This window comes from Phyllostomus hastatus, unplaced genomic scaffold (assembly GCF_019186645.2).
Source record: "Phyllostomus hastatus isolate PE091 unplaced genomic scaffold, TTU_PhHast_1.1 phas_scaffold_60, whole genome shotgun sequence".
In the NCBI taxonomy this organism is placed as follows: Eukaryota; Metazoa; Chordata; class Mammalia; order Chiroptera; family Phyllostomidae; genus Phyllostomus; species Phyllostomus hastatus.
The window spans coordinates 17474107-17496677 of NW_025334038.1; the positions used below are offsets into that span (position 1 = coordinate 17474107).

At 52.7% G+C, this 22571-nt stretch overlaps 3 protein-coding genes across 6 annotated transcripts; 2 read left to right on the forward strand and 1 right to left on the reverse strand.

The window, feature by feature from the left end:
• The first annotated feature begins 184 nt into the window (after window positions 1-184).
• On the forward strand, window positions 185-6527 carry CFB (complement factor B). The gene is made up of 18 exons (XM_045826199.1): window positions 185-567; window positions 657-890; window positions 1271-1456; window positions 1602-1775; window positions 2006-2107; window positions 2204-2340; window positions 2597-2735; window positions 3054-3185; window positions 3467-3568; window positions 3687-3824; window positions 4318-4415; window positions 4554-4671; window positions 4869-5022; window positions 5109-5185; window positions 5357-5469; window positions 5754-5886; window positions 5965-6014; window positions 6318-6527. The coding sequence occupies exons 1-18, from the start codon at window positions 504-506 to the stop codon at window positions 6471-6473; spliced, it is 2307 nt and encodes a 768-aa protein (XP_045682155.1). The 5' UTR covers window positions 185-503; the 3' UTR covers window positions 6474-6527.
• A 146-nt stretch (window positions 6528-6673) lies between these two features.
• NELFE (negative elongation factor complex member E) lies at window positions 6674-12749 on the reverse strand. Of its 3 annotated transcripts, none has more exons than XM_045826203.1 (11): window positions 12576-12749; window positions 12076-12158; window positions 10600-10669; window positions 10372-10517; window positions 9820-9894; window positions 9696-9733; window positions 9221-9510; window positions 8963-9107; window positions 8772-8826; window positions 8427-8529; window positions 6674-6843 (listed from the first exon to the last, which is right to left on the reverse strand). In XM_045826203.1, exons 2-11 carry the CDS (start codon window positions 12148-12150, stop codon window positions 6746-6748), a joined length of 1095 nt encoding a protein of 364 aa, XP_045682159.1. In that variant the 5' UTR covers window positions 12151-12158; window positions 12576-12749; the 3' UTR covers window positions 6674-6745. The 3 variants fall into 3 exon arrangements, with proteins under 3 accessions (XP_045682159.1, XP_045682160.1, XP_045682161.1); XM_045826204.1 differs by lacking the exon at window positions 12576-12749 and adding an exon at window positions 12268-12567; XM_045826205.1 differs by lacking the exon at window positions 6674-6843 and having other exon boundaries at window positions 8525-8630.
• Window positions 12750-12799: 50 nt separating this feature from the next.
• On the forward strand, window positions 12800-22534 carry SKIV2L (Ski2 like RNA helicase). 2 transcript variants are annotated; one of them, XM_045825848.1, is made up of 28 exons: window positions 12800-12881; window positions 12959-13062; window positions 13612-13721; window positions 13823-13940; window positions 14032-14146; window positions 14251-14325; window positions 14614-14667; window positions 14765-14955; window positions 15123-15251; window positions 15460-15605; window positions 15976-16122; window positions 16252-16336; window positions 16521-16627; window positions 16947-17093; window positions 17171-17267; window positions 17426-17638; window positions 17723-17833; window positions 19083-19313; window positions 19651-19788; window positions 19945-20082; window positions 20220-20324; window positions 20618-20765; window positions 20860-20986; window positions 21119-21329; window positions 21467-21577; window positions 21654-21872; window positions 22057-22197; window positions 22292-22534. In XM_045825848.1, the coding sequence occupies exons 1-28, from the start codon at window positions 12860-12862 to the stop codon at window positions 22490-22492; spliced, it is 3741 nt and encodes a 1246-aa protein (XP_045681804.1). In that variant the 5' UTR covers window positions 12800-12859; the 3' UTR covers window positions 22493-22534. The 2 variants fall into 2 exon arrangements, with proteins under 2 accessions (XP_045681804.1, XP_045681802.1); XM_045825846.1 differs by having other exon boundaries at window positions 20860-21329.
• Window positions 22535-22571: the final 37 nt, after the last annotated feature.

Genomic DNA, 22571 nt, shown 5'->3' on the forward strand with positions numbered 1-22571 from the left:
CTGAGGTGGGGGGCGGGGAAGGCAGGAATGATTCCAGGAATTGCAGGAGGCAGGTCAGAGACCCCGCTGGACAAACAGGGACTCTGCTCTATAACACAGACAACAGGGGGCCGGCTGGGGCTTATTTCTGGCCCCTTAAGTGGGCAGTCTGGGCTTGTTGGGGAGGAGAACTGTGGCAGAGAAGAGTTGTTGAAGGGGAGAGCTCCAGACCTTGGGCAGCAAAGGGTGGGGCTTGTGCGGTTTCTATTCCTTGACTGGCAGCTCAGGGGCCCACCTGCTTGGACATTCCGGGAAGTGATGTGGGCAGGGCTGACAGGGTGAGCCACAGGTGCCAGCATTCTGATTGCATAAAAGGCTAGAGGTTGTTGGTGGCAGGGCAAGGGAATGCAGCCTGGTCTGGGTCTGCAGTTTCTGGTTGGACACTGAGCCAAGCGGACACACAGCACAGGCTGGGGAAGGCCATTCTGCCTCCAGCCGCAGCCTCTCTCCTGCCTTCCGTGGCCATGTGGAGCAATCTCAGCCCCTGGCTCTACCTGGTACCCTTGGTCCTGCACCTCTTGTCTGGAGGTAAGCCAGGATCACTGCCCCTGTTCCTGCTGTCCCCAGAATCCCTCCTTGGCCTTGTCAGGCCAGGCTTCACCAGTCTGTTTTTTTAGGTGTGGGTGCGACACCATTGCCGGTGCCTGAGCCCCACCGCCCCTGCTCTCTGGAGGGAGTAGAGATCAAAGGTGGCTCCTTCCGGCTTCTCAAGGAGGGCCAGGCACTGGAGTACGTGTGTCCGTCTGGCTTCTACCCATACCCTGTGCAGCTTCGCATCTGCAGATCCACAGGGTCCTGGAGCACCCTGCGGACCCAAGACCAAAAGATTGTCAAAAAGGCAGAATGCAGAGGTTGGAGGGCAGTGGGGGTGGGCATGGGCTAGCAGAGGGCTAGAGCCAGTGGCGGCCAAGGTCCAGACTAGCATGAGATTAGAGTGTGTTGAGACCAGGCAGGCTGAGCAAGTATAGGGGCTGTCTGGGTTTGGAGGTGGGAAGGAGAGAGGAAGAAGGAGGGAGGGGAGCAAATTTAGCATCTACCCACTACCAGGCAGCCCCGGCAGTTAACAGAACACTCAGGAATGGGAAGGGAGGAGCAGCAGGGTTGAGGACCCTGTTCCTGTGCAACCAAGAAGGTGTTTTTACTCAGTGGCAGGGACTTAAAGACCAGAAGGGATACTCTAAAGGGCAGCCCTTCTCTCTCAGTAAATTCTGCTTGTCTCTCTCCCTCAAAGCAATTCGTTGCCCAAGACCACAGGACTTTGAGAATGGGGAGTACTGGCCCCGGGCTCCCTACTACAATGTGAGTGACGAGATCTCTTTCCACTGCTATGATGGTTACGTTCTCCGGGGTTCTGCCAACCGCAGCTGCCAAGTGACTGGTCGGTGGGATGGGCAAACAGCCATCTGTGACAATGGAGGTGAGAAGCATCATCTCCCCACATGATGGTGGTCTCTCCCTGACTGCTCTGCAACCTGAGGAAGTGGTGCCATAACTCCTGTGTTCTCTCTTGCCCTCCTGGCCTCTGGCTTTGGCCCTCACCTCCTTATTTCATGCCTCTGCAGCGGGGTCCTGCCCCAACCCAGGCATCCCCATTGGCACAAGGAAGGTGGGCAGCCAGTACCGCCTTGAAGACAGTGTCACCTACTACTGTAGCCGGGGGCTCACCCTACGTGGCTCCCAGCGGCGAACATGCCAGGAAGGTGGCTCTTGGAGTGGAACAGAGCCTTCTTGCCAAGGTGACCCTTGACCTATGCCCTCAGGTCAGATCTTGCTCTCTCATCCTCAATCCTCATAACAGGGCACTATCTTCTCTCCCCTTAACCTAGCTCCTTCCACTTCTAAACCTCCCTGCAGAACTTCCTCACTTTTGAGCTCTTCCACTCTGGAAACCCACTGTCCCCTGTCTCTCTGGTCCCTGTGTTCCTGACCCTCCCAGACATTTGACCTGATTTCTGACCTCTGCCAGACTCCTTTATGTATGATACCCCTGGAGAGGTGGCCGAAGCCTTCCTGTCTTCCCTGACAGAGACGATAGAAGGAGTCGATGCTGAGGACGGGCACAGACCAGGTTTGACAGAGTGGGAGATGGGGCAGGGAACTAACTCGGGGAGAGTGGGCAGGAGAACCATGCACGCTGAGCCTGAGTGTCTCTGATGGCACCCAGGGGAACAACAGAAGAGGAAGATCGTCCTGGATCCCTCAGGCTCCATGAACATCTATCTTGTGCTGGATGGATCAGACAGCATTGGGGCACACAACTTCACAGGGGCCAAGAACTGTCTTAGAGACTTCATTGAGAAGGTGAAGCCGCTCCCCCTGAATGTGGGGACCCTAAATGGATCTCACTGCTGTGCCCGGACTAGCTTCCTGGTGTTCCCAGACCCTCTGAGCCACAGGGTTCTAGAAACATCCAGGCCCTCCTTCCCTTTTACTTGAAGCAGTTTCTTGACCTTTAACCCAGACTCCCCAACAAACCTCAGAGTGACTATCCAACCCTTGAGTCTCTTCCTATGCCCTTCCCTGTCCCAGCAATGCCATGACCCTTTGCTTCCCTCAGGTGGCAAGTTATGGAGTGAAGCCAAAATATGGTCTAGTGACATATGCCACAGACACCAACATTTTGATCAGAGTGTCCCAAGCAGAGAGCAGCAATGCAGACTGGGTCACAGAGAAGCTCAACAAAATCAGCTATGAAGGTCAGAAGTCAGGGAAGGGAATGGTGGGAGGTTCACTTTGGGGTCAGAGAGGTTGGAAGGTTCAGGGTGTAGCATAAGACCACATCAGGGGGCCAGGAAGACCACTTTGTAATGCACAGTTGGACATCAGGGTCAGTGGGGAATGAGGGTTAGTGGGAACCCGTTATGGGCTGAAAGGGTCACTTTGTGGTCAAAGGGAAGTCAGAGGGGTGACGACTAACGAAGTTGGAAAATGTGGAATCTACTGCTGACAGGCCTCTGGGTTTTAAGAAAGTCTTGGAAGGCTAGGTGGGGTGACGATCTCCTTCCTTTCCACAGATCACAAGTTGAAGACGGGAACTAACACCAAGAAGGCCCTCCAGGCCGTGTACAGCATGATGAGCTGGGAAGGGAACAGCCCCCCAGAAGGCTGGAACCGCACCCGCCATGTCATCATTCTCATGACTGACGGTCAGAAGGGCCCTTTCTCCTGCCCAACTCTCAGCCATTCATACCAGTGTGTGGCCCTTTGGTCCACACCTAACAGTGACTCATAGTGGGGGCCCTGAGCAGCAATGGGCCTCAACCATGTTGATCTTTTCTGTGACACTTTACAAGGGGGGCTCTCCATGATCTATCACTTCCATTTCCTTCCCAACCTGCTTAACCAGCCATGTGTCACTATATCTGGCCAATTTATCTTTCTTGACCCTCCTCCTTGCCTCCCCCGTCATGGTCCATCTCTTCTGCAGGCTTGCACAACATGGGTGGGGACCCAGTCCCTGTCATTCACGATATCCGGGCCTTGCTGGACATTGGTAGGGATCGCAAAAACCCAAGGGAAGAGTACCTGGGTAAGTTTTACCACCCAGAACCCTGGGTGGGTAAGTTTTACCACCCAGAACCCAGAACCCTACTTTCAGTTCCTGCGCCCCAGGGTTTGGACCCTCACCCTGACCTTTTCTCTCTCAGACATCTATGTGTTCGGTGTTGGGCCTCTGGTGAACCAAGAGAACATCAATGCTTTGGCTTCCAAGAAAGATAAAGAGAAACATGTGTTCAAAGTCAAGGACATGGAAAACCTGCAAGATGTTTTCTTCCAAATGCTTGGTAGGAAGATATCAGAATAGTGTAAGATGGATGGGAAACTCAGCTCTCCCCAGGCTCCCCCAGGTCACTCATCTTTCTTCTCCTCCCAAAGCCATGGCAGTCTGGAAGGCTGTCCTCATTTCTGAGGACTCATTTCTGAGTGTCATTATTGTTTCCTGACACTGTCCACTTCCTTATCTTAGAGGCATGGAACTCCAAAAGACGTCAGAGACCTTTCTCCAGTCCCTTTGTTTTACAGATGTGCAAATTGCAGCTGAGGGATGTCAGAGGACAGCAAGAGTTAGGCCTGAAATTAGCCAGGTCTCCGATCTTAGCCTCAAATTGTTGTCATTGTACCAGTGATTTCTTGTCTTCATCATAAGTAAACAAATGCCCCTGCCTTTCCTTTTCTCCTTATGGGCCTTGGGTCCCCATGGACATGTAGGTGTCCCTCCCTAACAGGAGCTGCTATTTGGAATGGTGTCCCAGCCTTCAGCACGTTCTTTTTTGCCAGATGAAAGCCGGACTCTGGGTCTCTGTGGCATGGTTTGGGAGCACAGGGATGACAGTGATTACCACAGGCAACCATGGCAGGCCAAGATCTCTGTCACTGTAAGCAGTGTTCCTGTGGTGGGGACTTCTGGGAGCTGAGGTCAGGGTGAAGTGTGGGTAAGGGAAAGGGCCAAGTTTCCATGCTCGAGTGTGGTGTCTGTGAAAGTGGAGCTCCCCCCTCTGCCATTCTGTTCCCAGCGCCCTTCGAAGGGACACGAGAACTGCATGGGGGCCGTGGTGTCGGAGTACTTTGTGCTGACGGCGGCACACTGTTTCACGGTGGATGACCAGTCACACTCCATCAAGGTCAACGTGGGTAAGGGTGACAAGAATCAATCCTGAGCTCCACCTTCTGGCCAACACCTCCCACTTCAAGAGCCCACAGCCCACATGCCCTCCACGTAGTCCCTTCCTTTGTACACTGGACCAGTTAGGATGCGGTGGGGCCAAAGGCGGGAGGCTGCCCACAGAGAAGTGGGAGGTCCAGAGGTACACACAATTCTCCAACCTTAGGAGGGATAAAGCAGGACATGGACATAGAAGCAGTCCTATTTCACCCCAAGTACAACATCAGTAAGAAAAACGCAGAAGGAATCACTGAATTTTATGACTACGACGTGGCCCTGATCAAGCTCAAGAACAAACTGAAGTTTACTGAGACTCTCAGGTGTGGCTTCCTGGGAAAAAGGTGGGGCTGGAAGACTGGGTAGGTACAGTGTGTCATCCCTGAATTTCCCCATCTCTCCTCAACAGACCCATTTGTCTCCCTTGCACCAAGGGGACAAATCAAGCTTTGAGGCTTCCGCTGTCAACCACTTGCCAGCAGCAGAGTAAGACATGTTCAGGGAGAGCACTGGGATGCGAGTCCAAGAGACAAGGGTGCATGAGAGTTGCTGCAGGAGATAACTGCTCAGCCCCTAACTCACACAGAGGGGCTGAGGGATGTTTGCTGAGATGGGGGTGGGGAGTGCTGAAATGATCCAGTTTGTCCATCTGTCCAGTGCAAGAGCTGCTCCCTGCAAAGGATATCAAAGCTCTGTTTGTGTCTGAGTTGGTCAAGGATGGGAAGAAGAGGCTGACTCGGAAGGAGGTCTACATCAAGAATGGGGATAGGGTAAGAATTGTGGGATCCTAAGGAGTTCCTGTACCTGGGGTATCCAACCTTTTGGTATCTCTGGGCCACACTGGAAGAGTTGTTCTGAGCCACACATTAAATGCATTGTGACATAATCACACACACAAAAATCTCTAATTTTAAGTCAATTTACGATTTTGTGCTAGGCTGCATTCACAGGCATCCTGAGCTGCATGCAGCCTGCAGGTTGGGCACCCCTGCCTCTGACTCTCCCTAAGCAAACTTTGTTATCCCCTTCTCCATGCTTCCCACCTCACCTACAGAAAGATGCATGTGAGAGAGATGCTCAAAAGGCCCCAGGCTATGAGAAAGTCCAGGACATCTATAAGGTGGTCACCCCCAGGTTCCTTTGCACTGGAGGGGTGAACCCCTATGCTGATCCCAACACTTGCAAAGGTGAGAAAAGGCTCTTTGGTTGTGCTGCAAGTTCCTGAGGCCCAAGAGTCTTTCCCTACAGCTTCTCTTTTCCTGTAGGTGATTCCGGTGGTCCCCTGATTATTCATAAGAGGAGCCGCTTCATTCAAGTGAGTCTCCCCTTTCCCAGTAGCAGGGAGATGCCTAGTGGTCAGCACAGGCCCTGAAGCAGTCAAGTCAAACGGATGTGGCTAGAAAGGGGAGGGCAGAGCCCATTTCACCTTAGGGCTATTCCCTGGACTGATTGGCTCAGGACCTCGTGTCTGGCCTGGGTGCTGCAGAGGACAGGACTGAGCTGGGTCACTAGTCTAACTCTTCCAGGTCAGTGCAGACGCACTTGGGAGTAGTTTTGCTTTCTGGGATGAGGAAGGAATCCTACCAAACGATCTGTGGCAACCCCTTGCCCTTTCCAGGTTGGTGTGATCAGCTGGGGTGTAGTGGATGTCTGCAAAGACAAGCGGTTGCAGCGCCAGGTACCTGCTCACGCCCGAGACTTTCACATCAACCTCTTCCAAGTGCTCCCCTGGCTCAAGGAGAAACTCCAAGATGAGGGTCTGGAATTTCTATGAGGGGTTTCCTGCTGGAAAGGGGCATGTGATCAAATTAAAACAGCTCTGACTATACTGTGTTCAAGATCCTTTTGGGGAAGGGAGTGGGGAATGTGCACTGGCTACCTTGTTACAAAGCAAAACAAATCAAATCGAAGAGCCATTTTTAACGGTTCAACCGCAATTCCAAGTTCTGAAAAACCAGAGGCTGAGGAAGATGGTGAGCTTCCACCTCAGTGTTTTACTGAGACCAGTGTTGGGGCAGACGAGGCACAAGAAATCCAGCTCCATAACTAGAAGCCATCCACAAGGTTTTCCTTGTAGACATCATCACTGTAGACAATCTGGGTCCTTTTGTCCCGGTGGCAACCCTTAGGACTGTTCTGGACAGCTAGGTTGGAAGGAAAGGATTAGTTAAGGCCAGAAGGAGAGCATTGGTGAGACCCTAGGCCCAGTCTTACCTCCTCACTCCTGACCTGACTTTTGGAAGCCTGGTTTCTATGCTGCCCTCTGGTGGTTGGGATGGCCTGTCTCCCTTTAGCCCCTTAGGCTAGTGGCTGCCAATTCATCACTGGGGCAAAGGGTATTATGCTGTTATCTTGGCACATGGGCATACTGTAACAAATGTTTTGTTCTTAGAAAATTCCCAAACGTTGTTGTTGACACATGTGAATGGCGCTTACTTAATGCTTTTAGTTAGTACATCAAAAATTAAAAATTAGAAAATCTCACCCTGGCTGATATGGCTCATTGGATTGAACACTGGCTTGCAAACCAAGGGGTCACTGGTTCGATTCCCAGTCAGGGCACATGCCTGGGTTGTGAGCCAGGTCCCCAGCAGGGGACATGTGAGAGGAGACCACACATTGATGTTTCTCTCCCTCTATTTCTTCCTCTCTTCCCCTCTAAAAATAAATACAATCTTTGAAAAAAAGAAAAAAGAAAATCTCTACAGCCCTTTGTTGACATGTTGGTCTTTTATCTGGAAGGCCACTCTTGCTCTGAACCCCTTGTTTTGTTAACTCCTTTGTCAAGAAAATCTATTTCAGCTAAACTTGGTTATTCACACCGAGAAACGCTCCTTTCCCTACCAGGAGAACTCACTCCGGGGGTAGCTTTGACCCTGAGCATTCTTGCGTGAGCCTTGGGCTCTCTTCCCCTTTCTCTTTCCTCCCTGTATCCAGTGTGTCTTTCTCTTCGCCCCATCTCCAAGGATTCCATCCCTGCCACTCTGGGGCTAGAGTGAACCCCCCACACCAGCTCCCATCTCTTGGATTTTTATATCCCGCCACTGCTGATCACGCCCTCCTCAAAGCTGGGGTTCTTTGGTTTCAGGGGCCCAGGTCCCCCTGGTGCTGCTCCCAGCCCTGACCCCTCCTGGTATCAATGTTTCCAAAAGGAGAGAAGGCCCCACGGAGGAAGGTGGGCGTCATGTCTTCTCCATACTATGCTGCATCAACTTCAGCCTAACACGCAGAAGAGCTGGGACAGGTGGGGCATGAGGAACACAACCCTCCTTCCTACCACATGGCCTGTGCATTTCCCAAGCCCAGCCCTGGGTCATTTCCCCCTGCCCCCCAATGATACTGTCATTTTGCAGCCACCATGAGATACAGATGACTAATCTGTTTTCATTTCTCACCTCATGCCTGAGTTCCAGATCTCTATTCCAAATGCTTATTTTAGAAAACCTACTATACTTCATCTCAAAATGAACAAGGCCACATGAAATGTTCATCTTCCTCATGAACTTGACCTGCTTTCACGTCTTCCCTGTTCAGTTATTGGAAGTTGTTTTCAACCCTTTTCTCTCTTCTTTCTCCTACTTCCAACTGACAGAGGGTCTACCCACTCTCCTTCCCATTCCCACAGCCTCCCACAAATCCTGACCTCTAGAGAACCCGGGGACACGCAGGGAAACAAAAGGCGTGAGAGGTGGGGGACAGAATGAAGGAGCAGAAATCCTGTTCTTACCAAGGGAGCCCCAGACTGACTTCCCAGTGGCGGCGTCCAGCATGGGCTGTTTGCGGGCAATGCTGACTTTGAGCTGCACGGACTCCACCTGGGTCCCATTGAGCTGGGGCAGAAGTGGGGAGGGCAGAAGATGGGGGAACATTACAGACAAACCAAAGGTGGATTTCCATGAGTTTCCATCCTAGGAGTGGACTGAGCAGGAATCTGAGAATACAAGGTTTCCTGTGTGAGCAGGGAGATACTATTCTGTCAAGAGGAAATTATTTCCTCCTGGCTCCCAGCACTTTAAAGAGAAAACATGAGGATGGCAAGAGGGGTGGGAGTAACGATCTGGGAAATCCCAACCTCAGCAACGGCCTGATCTGCTGACTCCATCTTTTCATAGGTGACGAAGGCACAGCTGGGATGAGAGAAAACAGGGTTAGTGGAGGGGTTACGTCTTCTGAACCCAGCCAACCCCGTGCTCATAGGCCACTGGAGACATACTGGCCTCCTCCTGGGCCTCATCATCAGTTCGGCCTGACTGTCATCCTTACTTTCTGGGAGGGTCCATGGAGAGGTCAATGATGTTTCCAAAGGGAGAGAAGGCCCCACGGAGGAGGGTGGGAGTCATGTCTTCCCCATACACATAGAGAGTATTCCCCTTCCGAGGGGCCCGGCGCTCAGGGAATGAGTCCGACCCTGTGGGATCACAAGATGTACCATGTCTCACCCTCCAATTTAAGAGCGTGCTTTAGTTGGAGCCACTTAAATCCTATCTGAGGTCACTTTTCCCACCAGCCAAGCCAACTCACTGCGGAAAAGGCCCTCTCGGTCCCGGTCCCGGTCTCTGTCCCGGTCTCTGTCCCGGTCCCGGTCTCTGTCCCGGTCCCGGTCCCGGTCCCTGTCCCGGTCCCTGTCCCGGTTCCGCTCACGACTGCGGTCCCGGCTGCGGTTTCGGGGAGGGGAGACTGAGGAGCGGGCACCACCACGTTCTTCATAGCCCCAGTCAAAGCTTCGAGGGAGGCCATCACCAGCCCCTGGGCCTTCTGCCTCATCCCCATCTGCCCCCAGTTCCCGAAGCCGATCACTGGAAGACACAAAGCTAGGGAAAAGACAGGCAATGATGATCAAAGGGGGCCTCTACCTTGTCTTCCCAGATCCCATGGAGACTCAACACTCCCTCTACAGCCTCACCTCCTTCCATTCCAGCCCCACACCTTCTGAGGACTTGGTAAGCCCCTCCCACCACCACCTATTGGGACCCAGTCCTATCTGTAAATTGCTAACCTCTCATACAGAGATTTCCTTTGGGGACGTCTGGATAACTGAAAAAGAGACCAAGTTTCAGTGAAGACAATTCTAGTTGCTGGCATGTAGGTACCCTCAGGGACAGAGGATTGGGGACCGTTACCTCCTGCAGATCGTCGTCGGCAGATATGCTCCTCTGGAATGGCTGGAAAGTGGGGACTGGCCCCTTCTCAGGGTCCTGGAAGGTGGTAGAGACTTACCTCAGTGTGGGAGCAGGGGTTGCTTAACTGTGGGACACAGGGGATTCCTCTTCCCTCACCTTCTTCTGGCCTATCTTTTTTTTTAAATTACTTTGTACTTTTCTTATTTGATTATATAGTATTTTAAATAAATGACCCTAATATTTCCTCAAAGTATTTAGTTTATCTATACATTTCTTGAATGTGATGATACTTCAGCCTGTCTAACTCCTGAGAACAACACAATACCAGAGCTCTAATTCATGGATTAGAGCCATAGAATGAGGAAAGCGGACAGCGCAGGAGTCACCCATTTTCCTCACTTGTCAGATAAGCAACCTGAGGCTCAGAACCATAGAGCAATTTGCCTGTGATCAAACAGGCATTACTTTCCCCCAAACCTACCTCCATTCCAACTTGGAGGGACACCCTCTGAAGTCAAGGGTTCCCTAAACAAGCTTTCTGCTTGTGCTTACTTTTAACTTCCCCTCCAGGGTTCGAGAACGTTTGAAGCCCGAGTTCTTGGTCTCAGCCTTGATGGCACTGATGGCTCCTGATTTCACCAGCTGCTTTGCCTGCTCTGTTGCGGTAGCTGTGTCCACGACAGGCTGCTCTGACAATGCTGAGTGGTGAGGGAAAAAGGCATTATGTTGGCCAGGTGTGAGAAAGATCAGCTCCCATGCTCCCCATTTCCTGTCACTCACAGCGTTTGACACCGCCTTGGCTGGCTGTGCTGCTGCTACTTTGCTTCTTAAGAGCCAGCAATGCCTTTTTCTGGGAACAAGAATGAGAAGAGAGGAGTTGGTGAGGGCCAGTGCCTGACCAGATCCTTTCCCAAGGACCCTAGGCATCTTACTCCAGGGTCCACCATTCTGAGAGAAAACAATGCAGATGGTGCCCCTGGAGTGGTTCACTGAGGCACCCCTGTCTCTTACATATGGTCCCCCAGACCACCTGCAGTGCCAGCGATACCCAAGCTATCCAAACCATGGTATCCAGGGGCTTTCCAAAGTATTATGTTTTTGAAGGTGAAGACAAGGAGTTCAATCATGGACCAGAGCCCCAGGTTATAAGCTGCAAGTAAGTATAAGCCTATGTGTCTTTCTTGGGGGCTTCATCCATCCATCCCCTGTATATTTAACAGAACACGCCATTCATTACTTTATTACAGGGATATGCAAAAGTATGAGACACAGTTCCTCTCCCCCCCAAAGAAGTTTACAACCTGAGAAATAAAATGACTAGACTAAATTGCCAAGAATGTTTATAAGAGGTGAAAACCACTTGAGAGGTGAAAACTACTTGAGAGCATTTTCTGATATCAAATGGCTATTAAACTGGACCCTGGGTGGAATCTGTACAACAGAGACTGAGAAAAAGGGACATTTCAAACAAAGAAAACAAGGTGGCAAAAATGCAGAGGGAAGAAGGCTTTTGGAATGCATGTTTTGGGACTAGTGAATAGTTCTGTTTTACTAAAAAGGGATGCCAACTTAAGGTTTTGCTCTATAGACAAAACGAAACCACTTAAGGGTTTGGAGAAAAAGGACAGAATCTTGTGTTTTCAATGGATCGTTTAAAAAAGGGTGAAGTCTGTTTAAAAAAAAAACCACTGTGGAACACGCTTAGAGACCATTACAACAGTCTAAGTGAATGTCAACAAAGACCTGAATTATGGAATACACAGGAAAAAGTAAACGGGAGGAATTACTTCCAAGAAAGAATCAAGATGACTTGGCAAATGTTTAGCTATACAAATAGAGAAGTCAGTGCTGAGATTTTTTTATTCCCAACACACAAGAGAATTGAATGTGGTCAGTCTGTATTTGGAAGACAAAAAAAATGAACTAGATTAAAATAGGAGGAAGGTGATAGCTTTATTTTGGATAGGCAAAGTTTATCAGCAAGACATCAGATGGAACTGGAAAAACCTAACTTGGGGGTCAACAGCTTTTAGGTGGTAATAAAAGCTGTGGGGAAGGGAGACAACTCCATGGCAAAGTGAGTAGGAAAGAGACAAGGTACACAACAAGACACCAGCCCACCTCTGAAGCTACACTGACAGGTGACAGTCTCTAGGTATGAGTCAGAAGAACCCTCCATCCCTCACCCTCACCCCAAGTGGTCTCAGAGTGTAGAGTCTGAGAAAGATTGGGCCAGGGCCCCACACACTCCCTCACCTTTTTCTTCAGTTTGTTGAACTTCTTCTGCAGAGCCTCCTCCTCCTCGCTCAGTCCAGGGGGTATCACCAACATGGTGGCTCCTGGTTCAGGGGCAGGGCCCAAGACATCTTTCTCCACTGCCAACACCCAGGGTCCACTGTATCCAACCCCAGCCCTCCGGGCTTACTCTTGTGTATCACCTCTCCCTACCCCTTGCTTAAGCTAGGCTGCCGTCCAAGCCTCCGCTCATGGGGGTCAATCAGCATTCCCTCCTCGCTAGGAATCACGGGCACCAGAGGCTTGGGGCACTACGTGGACAGGGGAGAAACACCCTCTCCGTCGACAAGATGATGGCATCAAAAGCCCCCTATCCTCATTGGGGTTAGTATGGCAACTAACCCCGAACTGCAGAGGAGACAGTGGAACCCGCGCAGCGCTCTCAGAGCAACGAAAAAGAGAAGAAGAAAGGAAGGAGCTCGGACAAAAAGGGACGAAGGGTGAGAAAGAGAAGGCCTTACTTGAGGGGGTGTCAACCCGGGCCCAAGGTCTCGCGCGGCGCCCGCGCTGGCAGCAGATCGCTCGCTCGGAGCGATGACGTAGCTAGAGGCGGAAAACGCGGTAACCAAGGTGAAAATACTTCCGCCCGACCTTCTACCGGCAGCCCCTCGGTAGCACTTGTCCTCACTAGGGAATGTGTGTATGTGGCGGAAGTCGCCTTCACTTCCGCCCTTTTGGGGGCGGGGCTTACCTCAAGGCTCCTTGCTGCACTTCCGGGCTGTGGGGCGACTGCGGTGGCTCCAAGATGATGGAGAGGGAGAGACTTGGTGAGGGGGAGGGGGTGGAACAAAGGAATAGACTGGAATCAACCCTTGACTTCTGACCTCTGATCTTTCTCTCGTAGTGCTATCTCCCCCAGATCCCCTGGACCTGCCTCTTCGGGCTGTGGAGCTGGGATGCAGTGGGCGCTGGGAGCTCCTCAATATAGCTGGGGCTCCAGAGAGCACCGTAAGTGACTTTTGACTCTAACCTTTGACCCGCATCAGCTTAAAACCTTACGGTAGGATCTAGCAAGACCCACTTTTCTCTCTGGACACCTGTCATCCGGCCTGGACTGGTGCAGGACAGACTCCAGGCTAGTGGACCTGCTGTAAGTCAGAGTCCCAGTGAGGACCAGCAGGGAGCGCCAGCGATATTTTTTCTCATCCCACTGGTGGTTGAGATGCTAGCCTTTGAGCCCCTGACTCTTCATCTTTAGGTCTGGGACCTAAATCCAGTGATTGTCAAATTTAAGTGTGTCTCATAATTAGTGGGGGGCCAGCGGGGGGTCCTTATTTAAAATACAAATTCTTAGGTCCAGCCCCAGATTCTGAAATCTGAAATCTGTATTATTAACCAGTGCCTGTAGTAATTCAGTAGCAGGCCATTTGTCCTGTAAAGCATTCAGCCTCTGGAAAATATTGCTTCCCTTTGATTGTCCTCGTGTGTCTGGGACATCTACCATTTCTGATCTAAACATGAGTCCCATCACTTTCTCTCATCTTGCCCTTGTTCCAGCTTCCGCACAACCTCCTTCCCTGTGCCCCAGATCTGCAGCAAGAAGCAGAGCAATTGTTTCTGTCATCTCCAGCCTGGCTGCCTCTGCATGGCCTGGAACACTCAGCTCGGTGAGGGGTCTGGAGGAGGGGCTTGGACTAGGGAGATGGGCCCCTGAAGGAAGCTGAGACAGAGAAGAAAGAAGATTTGAAAGCCACTTCCTTTTCTCCAGAAAATGGCAGCGGAAGATGGATCCCTGGTCTCTCCTTGCTGTACTGGGGGCCCCAGTCCCCTCTGACCTACAAGCCCAAAGACACCCAACCACAGGCCACATACTGGGCTACAAGGAGGTAAGAGATCAGGGGTCACGAGAAGCAGAGTTGGGAAAAGGAGGGTCAGAGGCAAGATCACCTTCACTGGGGCTCTGATTTCTTGCCTCAGGTCTTGCTGGAGAATACAGACCTGTCAGCCACGACCTCATTATCTCTTCGCCGGCCGCCAGGGCCCATCTCCCAGTCCCTGTGGGGGAATCCAACACAATACCCTTTCTGGCCAGGTGACTCTTGTGGAAATGAGATTGTAGGGGAGGGAGCTCTCAGTCTCCAGGGAAGGGTTCCCGTATCACCCCTCATGAATCCGTATGTGTCCGACCTCTCCCAGGTGGAATGGATGAGCCCACCATAACAGATCTGAGCACTCGGGAGGAAGCCGAGGAGGAGATAGACTTTGAGACAGGTGAGGTGGTGCCAGGATGGACCCTTAGGAGGCAGGGCTCCAAGTCTGGGCCTTGAGGATGAGGGGCCCAGGCCCATCACTGGGCTGCTGCTAGCTAGTCCTTCCCTGCCTTTGAGCAAATTAGGAGAAGGTCCCTCTTCCATAACAACTTTTACTGTTATTTGTTGGCAAATTATTACAACTGTCCCCAGCTACAAAGCCTCTACTGTGAATGGTATCCTTTAGGTTTATGTAACGTCTGACCTGTACAATAGTGCAGTGCACCTGACCTCTGTCCCTGTTCTCCAGCTCTTCTTACTGTTCCACCTGGCTTCAAGAAAGGTGTGGACTTTGCACCAAAGGGTGAGTTTTGAGATGGGGGGTATAGGAGACGTGGTGCCCTTCTCCTATAAAAGAGAAATGGACATGATTGGGTCTCCCATTTTGCCTTGCTTCTCAGATTACCCAGCTCCAACTCCTGGGTTGCTCAGCCTCAGTCGTCTGCTAGAGCCCCTGGATCTGGGTGGCGGTGATGAAGATGAGAGGGAGGCAATGGGACAGCCAGGAGGTACCAGAGGGGACACAGTTATGGCCTCTCCCTGTAATGCTCCCTTGGTTCGAGCAAGCAGCTTGGAGGACCTAGTGTTGAAGGTTGGTGCTTCTGGGTAGTCAAAATAGGAAAGAAGGGTGCCTTGCTACCAGGAGGGTGGGTTGGCTTGGTTGGATCTATGGGGAAGACCAGAGTAATCTTTTGAGGGGAGTGGTAATGGGGAGTTTTCTGGCTATACCTTTATCACTCCTACCCCTTACTTTTCCAGGAAGCTTCCACAATTGCATCCTCCCTAGAGCCCCCCAAAACCCTTCCTCAGGAGCAGTGGGCCATTCCTGTGGATGTCACCACCCCTGTTGGTGATTTCTACCGCCTCATTCCCCAGCCAGCCTTCCAGGTAGTGTGACCCTGGCCTCACATCCCACTCCCAGCCCACTGCCTTGTTTCCTCTCCTCACCAGAGGCCAGATGCGTTCCAGGCAGTCTTGGACCTCAGTCCCAGCCTTGCCTCACTCTGGCCTCCCCACTGCCCTGTGTGCCCCGTGAGAGGTAGGAAGGCCCCTCTCCCTCCCTTCTTTAGTCCCCATCCATTTCTGTCTCCCACAGTGGCCGTTTGAGCCTGACGTGTTCCAGAAACAGGCCATCCTGCACTTGGAACGGCACAACTCAGTCTTTGTGGCAGCTCACACATCCGCAGGGAAGACAGTTGTGGCTGAATATGCCATTGCCCTTGCCCAGAAGCACATGACACGGTACAGCATTTCCCTTCCTCAGCTGTCCCTGCTTTCTCCTGCATCCTTTCTAAATCTCATCTCTTCCCACGTCTTTACCTCATCTTTTAGTTGGGAGATATGGGGGAGGAACTGAGCCATGGGCCCAGGAAGAAATGAGAAGGTGTGGGGAGAGAGTTTAGAAGAATGACCTGTGTGGCTTTAGTTCAGGAAAGGGATGTGGAACAGAATTTTCCTGGGGTTATGTCATGAAGGAGAATGAGGGCAGTTCAGATGCAGAACGGGGGCCCCTGAGCTCTGCGGCATGCTGCTGGGAGGGCTCAGGGTGGGAGAGGAGGTGCTGGCCACAGTCTGTATGGAGAGACTGGCTCACTTCATGCCCTCTTCTCAGCACCATCTACACTTCGCCTATCAAGGCTTTGAGTAACCAGAAGTTCCGAGACTTCCGAAACACATTTGGGGATGTGGGACTGCTCACTGGGGATGTACAGCTGCACTCAGAGGCCTCTTGCCTCATCATGACGACAGAGATCCTTCGGTGAGAGATGGGCACTCAACACGGGTGGATTTTTGGTGAGGAACATGAGGCTGTTCTGGGGAGCATGTTGGCCAAGTTGGTAGAGGCAGGAGCCCTGGAGAGTCAGCCTTCAGTCTCTCTTCTCCCCAGCTCCATGCTGTACAGTGGCTCAGATGTCATCCGGGACCTGGAGTGGGTCATCTTTGACGAGGTTCACTACATCAACGATGCTGAGGTAAGGGGCATGAGGCCCACGGGACCCTGCACCCAGGAACCCTTTCCTGTGGAACTAGTTCAGCAGCTCCCTCTTCCACATACCCTGAAACATTACTGCCTTCTTTGCCCTCCATGGGAGCCTAGGAGCAGAAGGGCAGCCCCTCTGAGCCACCCAATGACTTGTCTTCCCTCTCTGTGCCCAGCGTGGGGTCGTGTGGGAGGAGGTGCTTATCATGCTCCCTGAACATGTCTCTGTCATCCTTCTGAGTGCCACTGTTCCCAACGCCCTTGAATTTGCTGATTGGATTGGGTGAGATGTGCGTTCTGGGGTGCTTGGGTGAAAGAGGCTGTAGTCTTCCTTGATTGGGGTGGGGAGGGGGTGAAGATTGCCACAGCAGAAAGAGTCGCCAGACCTTGGGGGTGGGAGGAGGAAGGGGTGGGGCTGGGGAACATGGCCCACTTGGGCCCAGACCACTTTGCATGCTGAGAGATGTGACGACAGGAACAGCCTTCCAGCCTTCTGGCTCTCAGAAAAGACTGGGTGAGGCCAGAAGCGGAAAGGTGGGTGGGGATATGGGTTGTTCCTTACCACACTCCCATCCCTGATCGACTGTTCCCTTCCCACTCAGACGACTGAAGCGTCGTCAGATCTACGTGATCAGCACTGTCACTCGCCCCGTCCCCCTAGAGCATTATCTCTTTACGGGGAACAGTCCCAAGACCCAGGACGAACTCTTCCTGTTGCTGGACTCCCAAGGCACCTTCCACACAAAGGGGTAAGCTGGAGATGCAGGGGAGAGTCAGGGTTGGGCCTGGCTGGGTGTGACTGACAGCTGCCTTCCATGTACCTCAGGTACTATGCAGCTGTGGAGGCCAAGAAGGAGAGGATGAGCAAACACGCCCAGACCTTTGGGGCCAAGCAGCCCACGCATCAGGGGGGCCCAGCACAGGTCAGAACCAGCGGGCTTCGCACCTGTCATCACTTACCCCTTCCTTCGTCCCCTGGGACTGCACTTGAGCTTTGTGTGTCGCCCAGCCTGACAGTCTTTTACCAGCCCCCACTTTGGCTCCCACTGGCTCCCACCTCTGTCCCTTTACACTTCTCCAGGACCGAGGTGTGTACCTGTCCCTCCTGGCTTCCCTCCGCCGCCGTGCACAGCTGCCCGTGGTGGTGTTCACCTTTTCCCGGGGCCGCTGTGATGAGCAGGCTGCGGGCCTCACCTCCCTTGACCTCACCACAAGTTCAGAGAAGAGCGAGATTCACCTCTTCCTGCAGCGCTGCCTTGCTCGCCTCCGAGGCTCTGACCGCCAGCTGCCCCAGGTGTGGAGGGGGCACTGAAAACTGGTGGGAGTGGGTGCTGCACTCCGCGCCCCCACCCGACCATGGCCTCTCGGCTATCTGCAGGTGCTGCACATGTCAGAGCTCCTGCACCGAGGCCTGGGCGTGCACCACAGCGGCATCCTACCCATCCTCAAGGAGATCGTGGAGATGCTTTTCAGCCGTGGCCTGGTCAAGGTGCACATGCTGCCCTGCTCCTTCCTCATTGCGAGATCTTTTGCAAATTACTTAATTTCCCTGAACTTTATGTTTCCCATCTTAACATGAGGATGCATTCAGAAGAGAAACCCGAAAAGCTAGCAAGCATATAAGTTAGAAAAATGCAAATTGAAATACTTATAAGACTTCACAGTGATTAAACTGATAAAACTTAGGGAACTGGCTAATGCCAAGTATTGCCGAAGCCATAAGGACTACAGGCAGACCTCGGAGGTACTGCGGGCTTGGTCCCGGACCACCACAAAATGAATACCTCATTAAAGTGAGTTTTTGGTTTCTCAGTACATGTGAAAGTTATGTTTACACTGTACTGTACTTTGTAAAGGTACAGTAACATTATAACATTATATCTAAAATCAACATACATACTTTAATTAGAGAATACTGTTAAAAAATGCTCACCATCTCCTGAGCCTTCAGTGAATTGTAATCTTTATGCTGGTGGAGGGTCTTGCCTCCACGTTGACTGAAGTGCAGTATGTGAAATGCAGTAAAGCGAGGTCTGCCTGTACAGGATGACAGGAACTCTCACACAGGGGTGGCCAGTCTGGAGTGTGCCCTGGCATTCTTTAGGTAAGAATAACATACTCTTTGATCCTCAATTCCATTCCTGAGTATAAACCACGAAGAAGTTCTCATCCTGGTCCACGATGGAATGTGTCCGCTCTTCCTTTATTGGCTCTAGTCTTGTGGCAGGGTGTCGGTGGTGGTCCTGAGGCGCCCTTCACTGGGAGAACAGGTAGGTAGCTATAGGGCAGGCACCCCACAGGGTGTCCTGCTATAGTTGGAAGCAAGGGATTAGGTATAACCACAGGAATGCAGATGGATGCTGAAAACATGACGTGGAGGAAAAGAAGTGAGGAAACAGAAGGGGATCTATAAATGCCTTTAATATGGATTGCAAATTACACACACACAAGACAAGATGATGTGCAACAGCATATTCACACAAAAAGATACTCCTTAAAGACATTGGATAACTGGCAGTGGGGGCATGGAAGTGGGACATGGGGGTGCAAAGAAATAAATAGACAGCTAAATCAATAAAATGAGGAAAATGATAGTCCCCACTCCAAAGTTTTGCCTGGAGAGTTAAATGGGCTTCTGTGAGTTAACCATCTGCATCGTGTCAGGTAGCCTTGGTACAGAGTAAGATGTGCTGGGTGTCTGTGTGTAGCCCCTTTGCTGATCTTCTCCTGTGTCCCAGGTCCTGTTTGCCACTGAGACCTTTGCCATGGGGGTAAATATGCCGGCCCGAACAGTGGTGTTTGATTCCATGCGCAAGCACGACGGCTCCACCTTCCGGGACCTGCTCCCTGGGGAGTATGTGCAGATGGCAGGTAGGGCAGGCCGGAGGGGCCTGGACCCCACAGGCACCGTTATCCTGCTCTGCAAGGGCCGAGTGCCCGAGATGGTGGACCTGCACCGAATGCTGACGGTGAGCCAGGCAGCATGAGGAAAGCTGGAGGGCTCCAACTGGATTCTCTCTCTTCAACCCCCTTCCCCTCTCCTTTCTTTCTTTTTCCTTTTGCCTGGGAGAAGCCAAGGTAGAGTGAGCAAATCCAAGGGTGAGACCCAGTCTCATCTCTAGCTTTCCTACTGAGTACGGAGCTAGCTGGCCCTTTGCAGATTTATCACTTAGTTTTGTTCCCTGAGTTTGCAGAGGAGGTGAGCAGGCAGTTTGTCTGGGGTCCCATGGTTTCAGAGCTGGGACTGTCTGTAGAGGGCTGGCTGGGGGCAGTCGGCCCATCCTGGTTGCCCACCCCCCCACACAGGGTAAGCCATCGCAGCTGCAGTCGCAGTTCCGCCTCACATACACCATGATCCTCAACCTGTTGCGGGTGGACGCCCTCCGGGTGGAAGACATGATGAAGAGGAGCTTCTCGGAGTTTCCGTCCCGCAAGGACAGCAAGGTGAGGGGTCAGGATGATCAGTATACCAGGCTGGATGTCAGACAAGGGAAGCCAGGCCAGGAAGAGGCAAGCATGTAGAGGCCAGTGGGGTGCAGGTGGGGATGTGGCAGACTGAACCTGGAGACTTGTTTTGCACCTGCCCCCACTTCTGCTCAGGCCCATGAACAGGCTCTAGCTGAACTAACCAAGAAGCTGGAGGCCTTAGAGGAACCTGACCTGACCGGCCAACTGGTCGACCTTTCCGAGTATTACATCTGGGGAGAAGAATTGACAGAGATTCGGAGCCTGATCCAGGTGAGCCAATGTGTGTGTCGTTGGGGTGATGGCGGAGGGAAGGAAGACAGGGTGACACTCTGGAGACTCCTGAACCTCGTGCCAGCATCCCTGACACTTTCTCCTTTATCCCTTTCATGCATATCTTCACTCTTCAGCGACGTGTCATAGAGTCTGTGAATGGGCTGAAATCTCTCTCATCTGGAAGGGTGGTGGTTGTGAAGAATCAGGATCATCACAATGCACTGGGTGTGATCCTGCAGGTGACTCGAAGGGAACCTGGGCCCCAGAGGGCAGGGCAGGCCACACTCAGCTGTGCTCTTGTTTTCCCCTTTTGCCATCCTTCCCATCACCACCACTTCATGCCCACCTCCTGGTCCTTCTCCACATGCCCCTCCCCCACCCTGTCTGCTCTGATTGTTTGACTTGGTTACCAGTCTATACTGGTGGGCTCTGCATGATGCTCCATGATCCCTGCCTGAAGGTAGAGATCTGTCTCTAATTTTGTTATCCACTCTTCATATTGCCCTGTCCTGGCGTCTCCCACTTCCCCTAGGTCTCCTCAAACTCTACTGGCAGATCGTTCACAACCCTGGTCTTGTGTGATAAGCCCCTGTCTGAGGACCCATGGGACAGGGGGTCGGCCTCCCCAGGCGTGCCCTACCCAGATGACCTTGTGGGATTCAAGCTGTTCCTGCCTGAAGGTGAGAGTGGGACAGATGTTCAGGTTCCTAACATCAGTACAGGCAGGACACTGGGGTTACAGTGAGGCCTGACCCTGATCTTCCCTTTTCACAGGGCCCTGTGACCACACTGTGGCCAAGCTTCAGCCCAGAGATGTGGCTGCCATCACCACCAAAGTGCTCCGGGTGAACGGAGAGAAGATCTTGGAGGACTTCAGCAAAAGGCAGCAACTGAAATTTAAGTTAGATGCTGGGGAACCCATTTTCCTGGGAAGGGACTATGTCATGGGGAGTGGGAGGTATGGTTGGGGCGTCTCCCCTGGCCTGAGGGAGCTCTTACATAAGAGAAGTCTCAGGACCTACTCCTTCCTTAGGCAGGATCCTCCTGTTGCTGCCGTGACCACTGCTGTCCAGGAACTGCTGCGCCTGTCTCAGGCCTACCCAGCAGGACCCCCTACCCTCGACCCTGTCAACGACTTGCAGCTTAAGGATATGTCGGTGGTTGAGGGTGGACTCCGTGCCAGGAAGCTCGAGGAGCTGATCCGGGAAGCTCAGTGTGTGCACAGCCCCCGTTTCCCTGCCCAGGTAGGGCCCCGGATGCTGGCTTCAAAGCTCTCTCTCTGGTTCCCTGAAGGCTGCCCACCCCATCTCAGCCTTGGTTCTCAGGGCCCTGTGGAGGGCGAGAGGAAGGCTAACCCAGGCCTACCCGTGGCTCTCCACAGTACCTGAAGCTTCGGGAGCGAATGCAGGTACTAAAGGAGATGGAGCGGCTGCGCTTCCTACTGTCAGATCAGTCGCTGCTACTGCTCCCCGAGTACCACCAGCGAGTACAGGTGAGAGTGTTGGTAGGGGGAAGGGGGCTAGTGAGGAAGGGCAGCAGGCTCCTAACACCCACCATCTTCTGTCCAGGTGCTCCAAACCCTGGGTTATGTAGACGAGGCAGGCACAGTGAAGCTGGCGGGGCGGGTGGCTTGTGCCATGAGCAGCCACGAGCTGCTCCTCACTGAGCTCATGTTTGACAACGCTCTGAGTGCCCTGCGGCCAGAGGAGATTGCAGCCCTGCTCTCTGGTCTGGTCTGCCAGAGCCCTGGGGACACTGGGGAACAGCTCCCAAGTACCCTCAAACAGGTATGGGGTGCCCACCCCTCTCCCTCCCCTGGCTGCACATTCCCAGTCCCCATTCCCAGGTTTCCCCAAGTGACCTCTCCAGCCTGTGAGTGCTCCTAAGAGCTGGAATGGCTTGTTCCTTGATCTGAGTCTCCCTTATCCTAGAGCAAGAAGGCAGTTCTTAACTGTCCATCCCCATCCGTAGGGAGTGGAACGTGTCCGGGCTGTGGCCAAGCGGATTGGTGAGGTTCAGGCGGCCTGTGGCCTGAACCAGACAGTGGAGGAATTTGTAGGGGAGCTGAATTTTGGGCTTGTTGGAGTTGTGTACGAGTGGGCCCGGGGCATGGTGAGTAACTAGGGTTTGGGGTTTTGTAGGCAGCTGGTTGGGGAAAGGCTGCCCAGGTTTATCATATTCAGTCCCCACCCTGCTCCCCCCACAGCCCTTCTCTGAGTTGGCAGGGCTCTCGGGGACCCCTGAGGGCCTGGTGGTCCGCTGCATCCAGCGCCTCGCCGAGATGTGTCGGTCGTTGCGGGGGGCGGCCCGCCTGGTAGGCGAGCCTGTGTTAGGTGCCAAGATGGAGACGGCAGCCACCCTGCTACGGAGGGACATCGTCTTCGCAGCCAGCCTCTATACTCAGTGAATGACTCCCGTGTAAAAAGTGGTAATAAAACAGCAAACCGTCTGTGTGTGCTTGAGGGTGACTCAGCTCAAGAGACACA

Bases quoted from the DNA above. Each gene is read 5' to 3' on its own strand.
- CFB (XM_045826199.1), top strand. From the start codon at position 504: ATGTGGAGCAATCTCAGCCCCTGGCTCTACCTGGTACCCTTGGTCCTG. The intron at 891-1,270 runs GTTGGAGGGCAG...TCTCCCTCAAAG, and splicing joins CAAAAAGGCAGAATGCAGAG to CAATTCGTTGCCCAAGACCA. The intron at 1,457-1,601 runs GTGAGAAGCATC...ATGCCTCTGCAG, and splicing joins AGCCATCTGTGACAATGGAG to CGGGGTCCTGCCCCAACCCA.
- NELFE (XM_045826203.1), bottom strand. From the start codon at position 12,150: ATGTTGGTGATACCCCCTGGACTGAGCGAGGAGGAGGAGGCTCTGCAG. The intron at 10,518-10,599 runs GTGAGTGACAGG...CTCACCACTCAG, and splicing joins CCAAGGCGGTGTCAAACGCT to CATTGTCAGAGCAGCCTGTC. The intron at 9,895-10,371 runs GTAAGCACAAGC...ACCACCTTCCAG, and splicing joins CCCTGGAGGGGAAGTTAAAA to GACCCTGAGAAGGGGCCAGT.
- SKIV2L (XM_045825846.1), top strand. From the start codon at position 12,860: ATGATGGAGAGGGAGAGACTTG. The intron at 19,789-19,944 runs GTGAGGGGTCAG...ACTTCTGCTCAG, and splicing joins CGTCCCGCAAGGACAGCAAG to GCCCATGAACAGGCTCTAGC. The intron at 21,873-22,056 runs GTATGGGGTGCC...CCCCATCCGTAG, and splicing joins TCCCAAGTACCCTCAAACAG to GGAGTGGAACGTGTCCGGGC.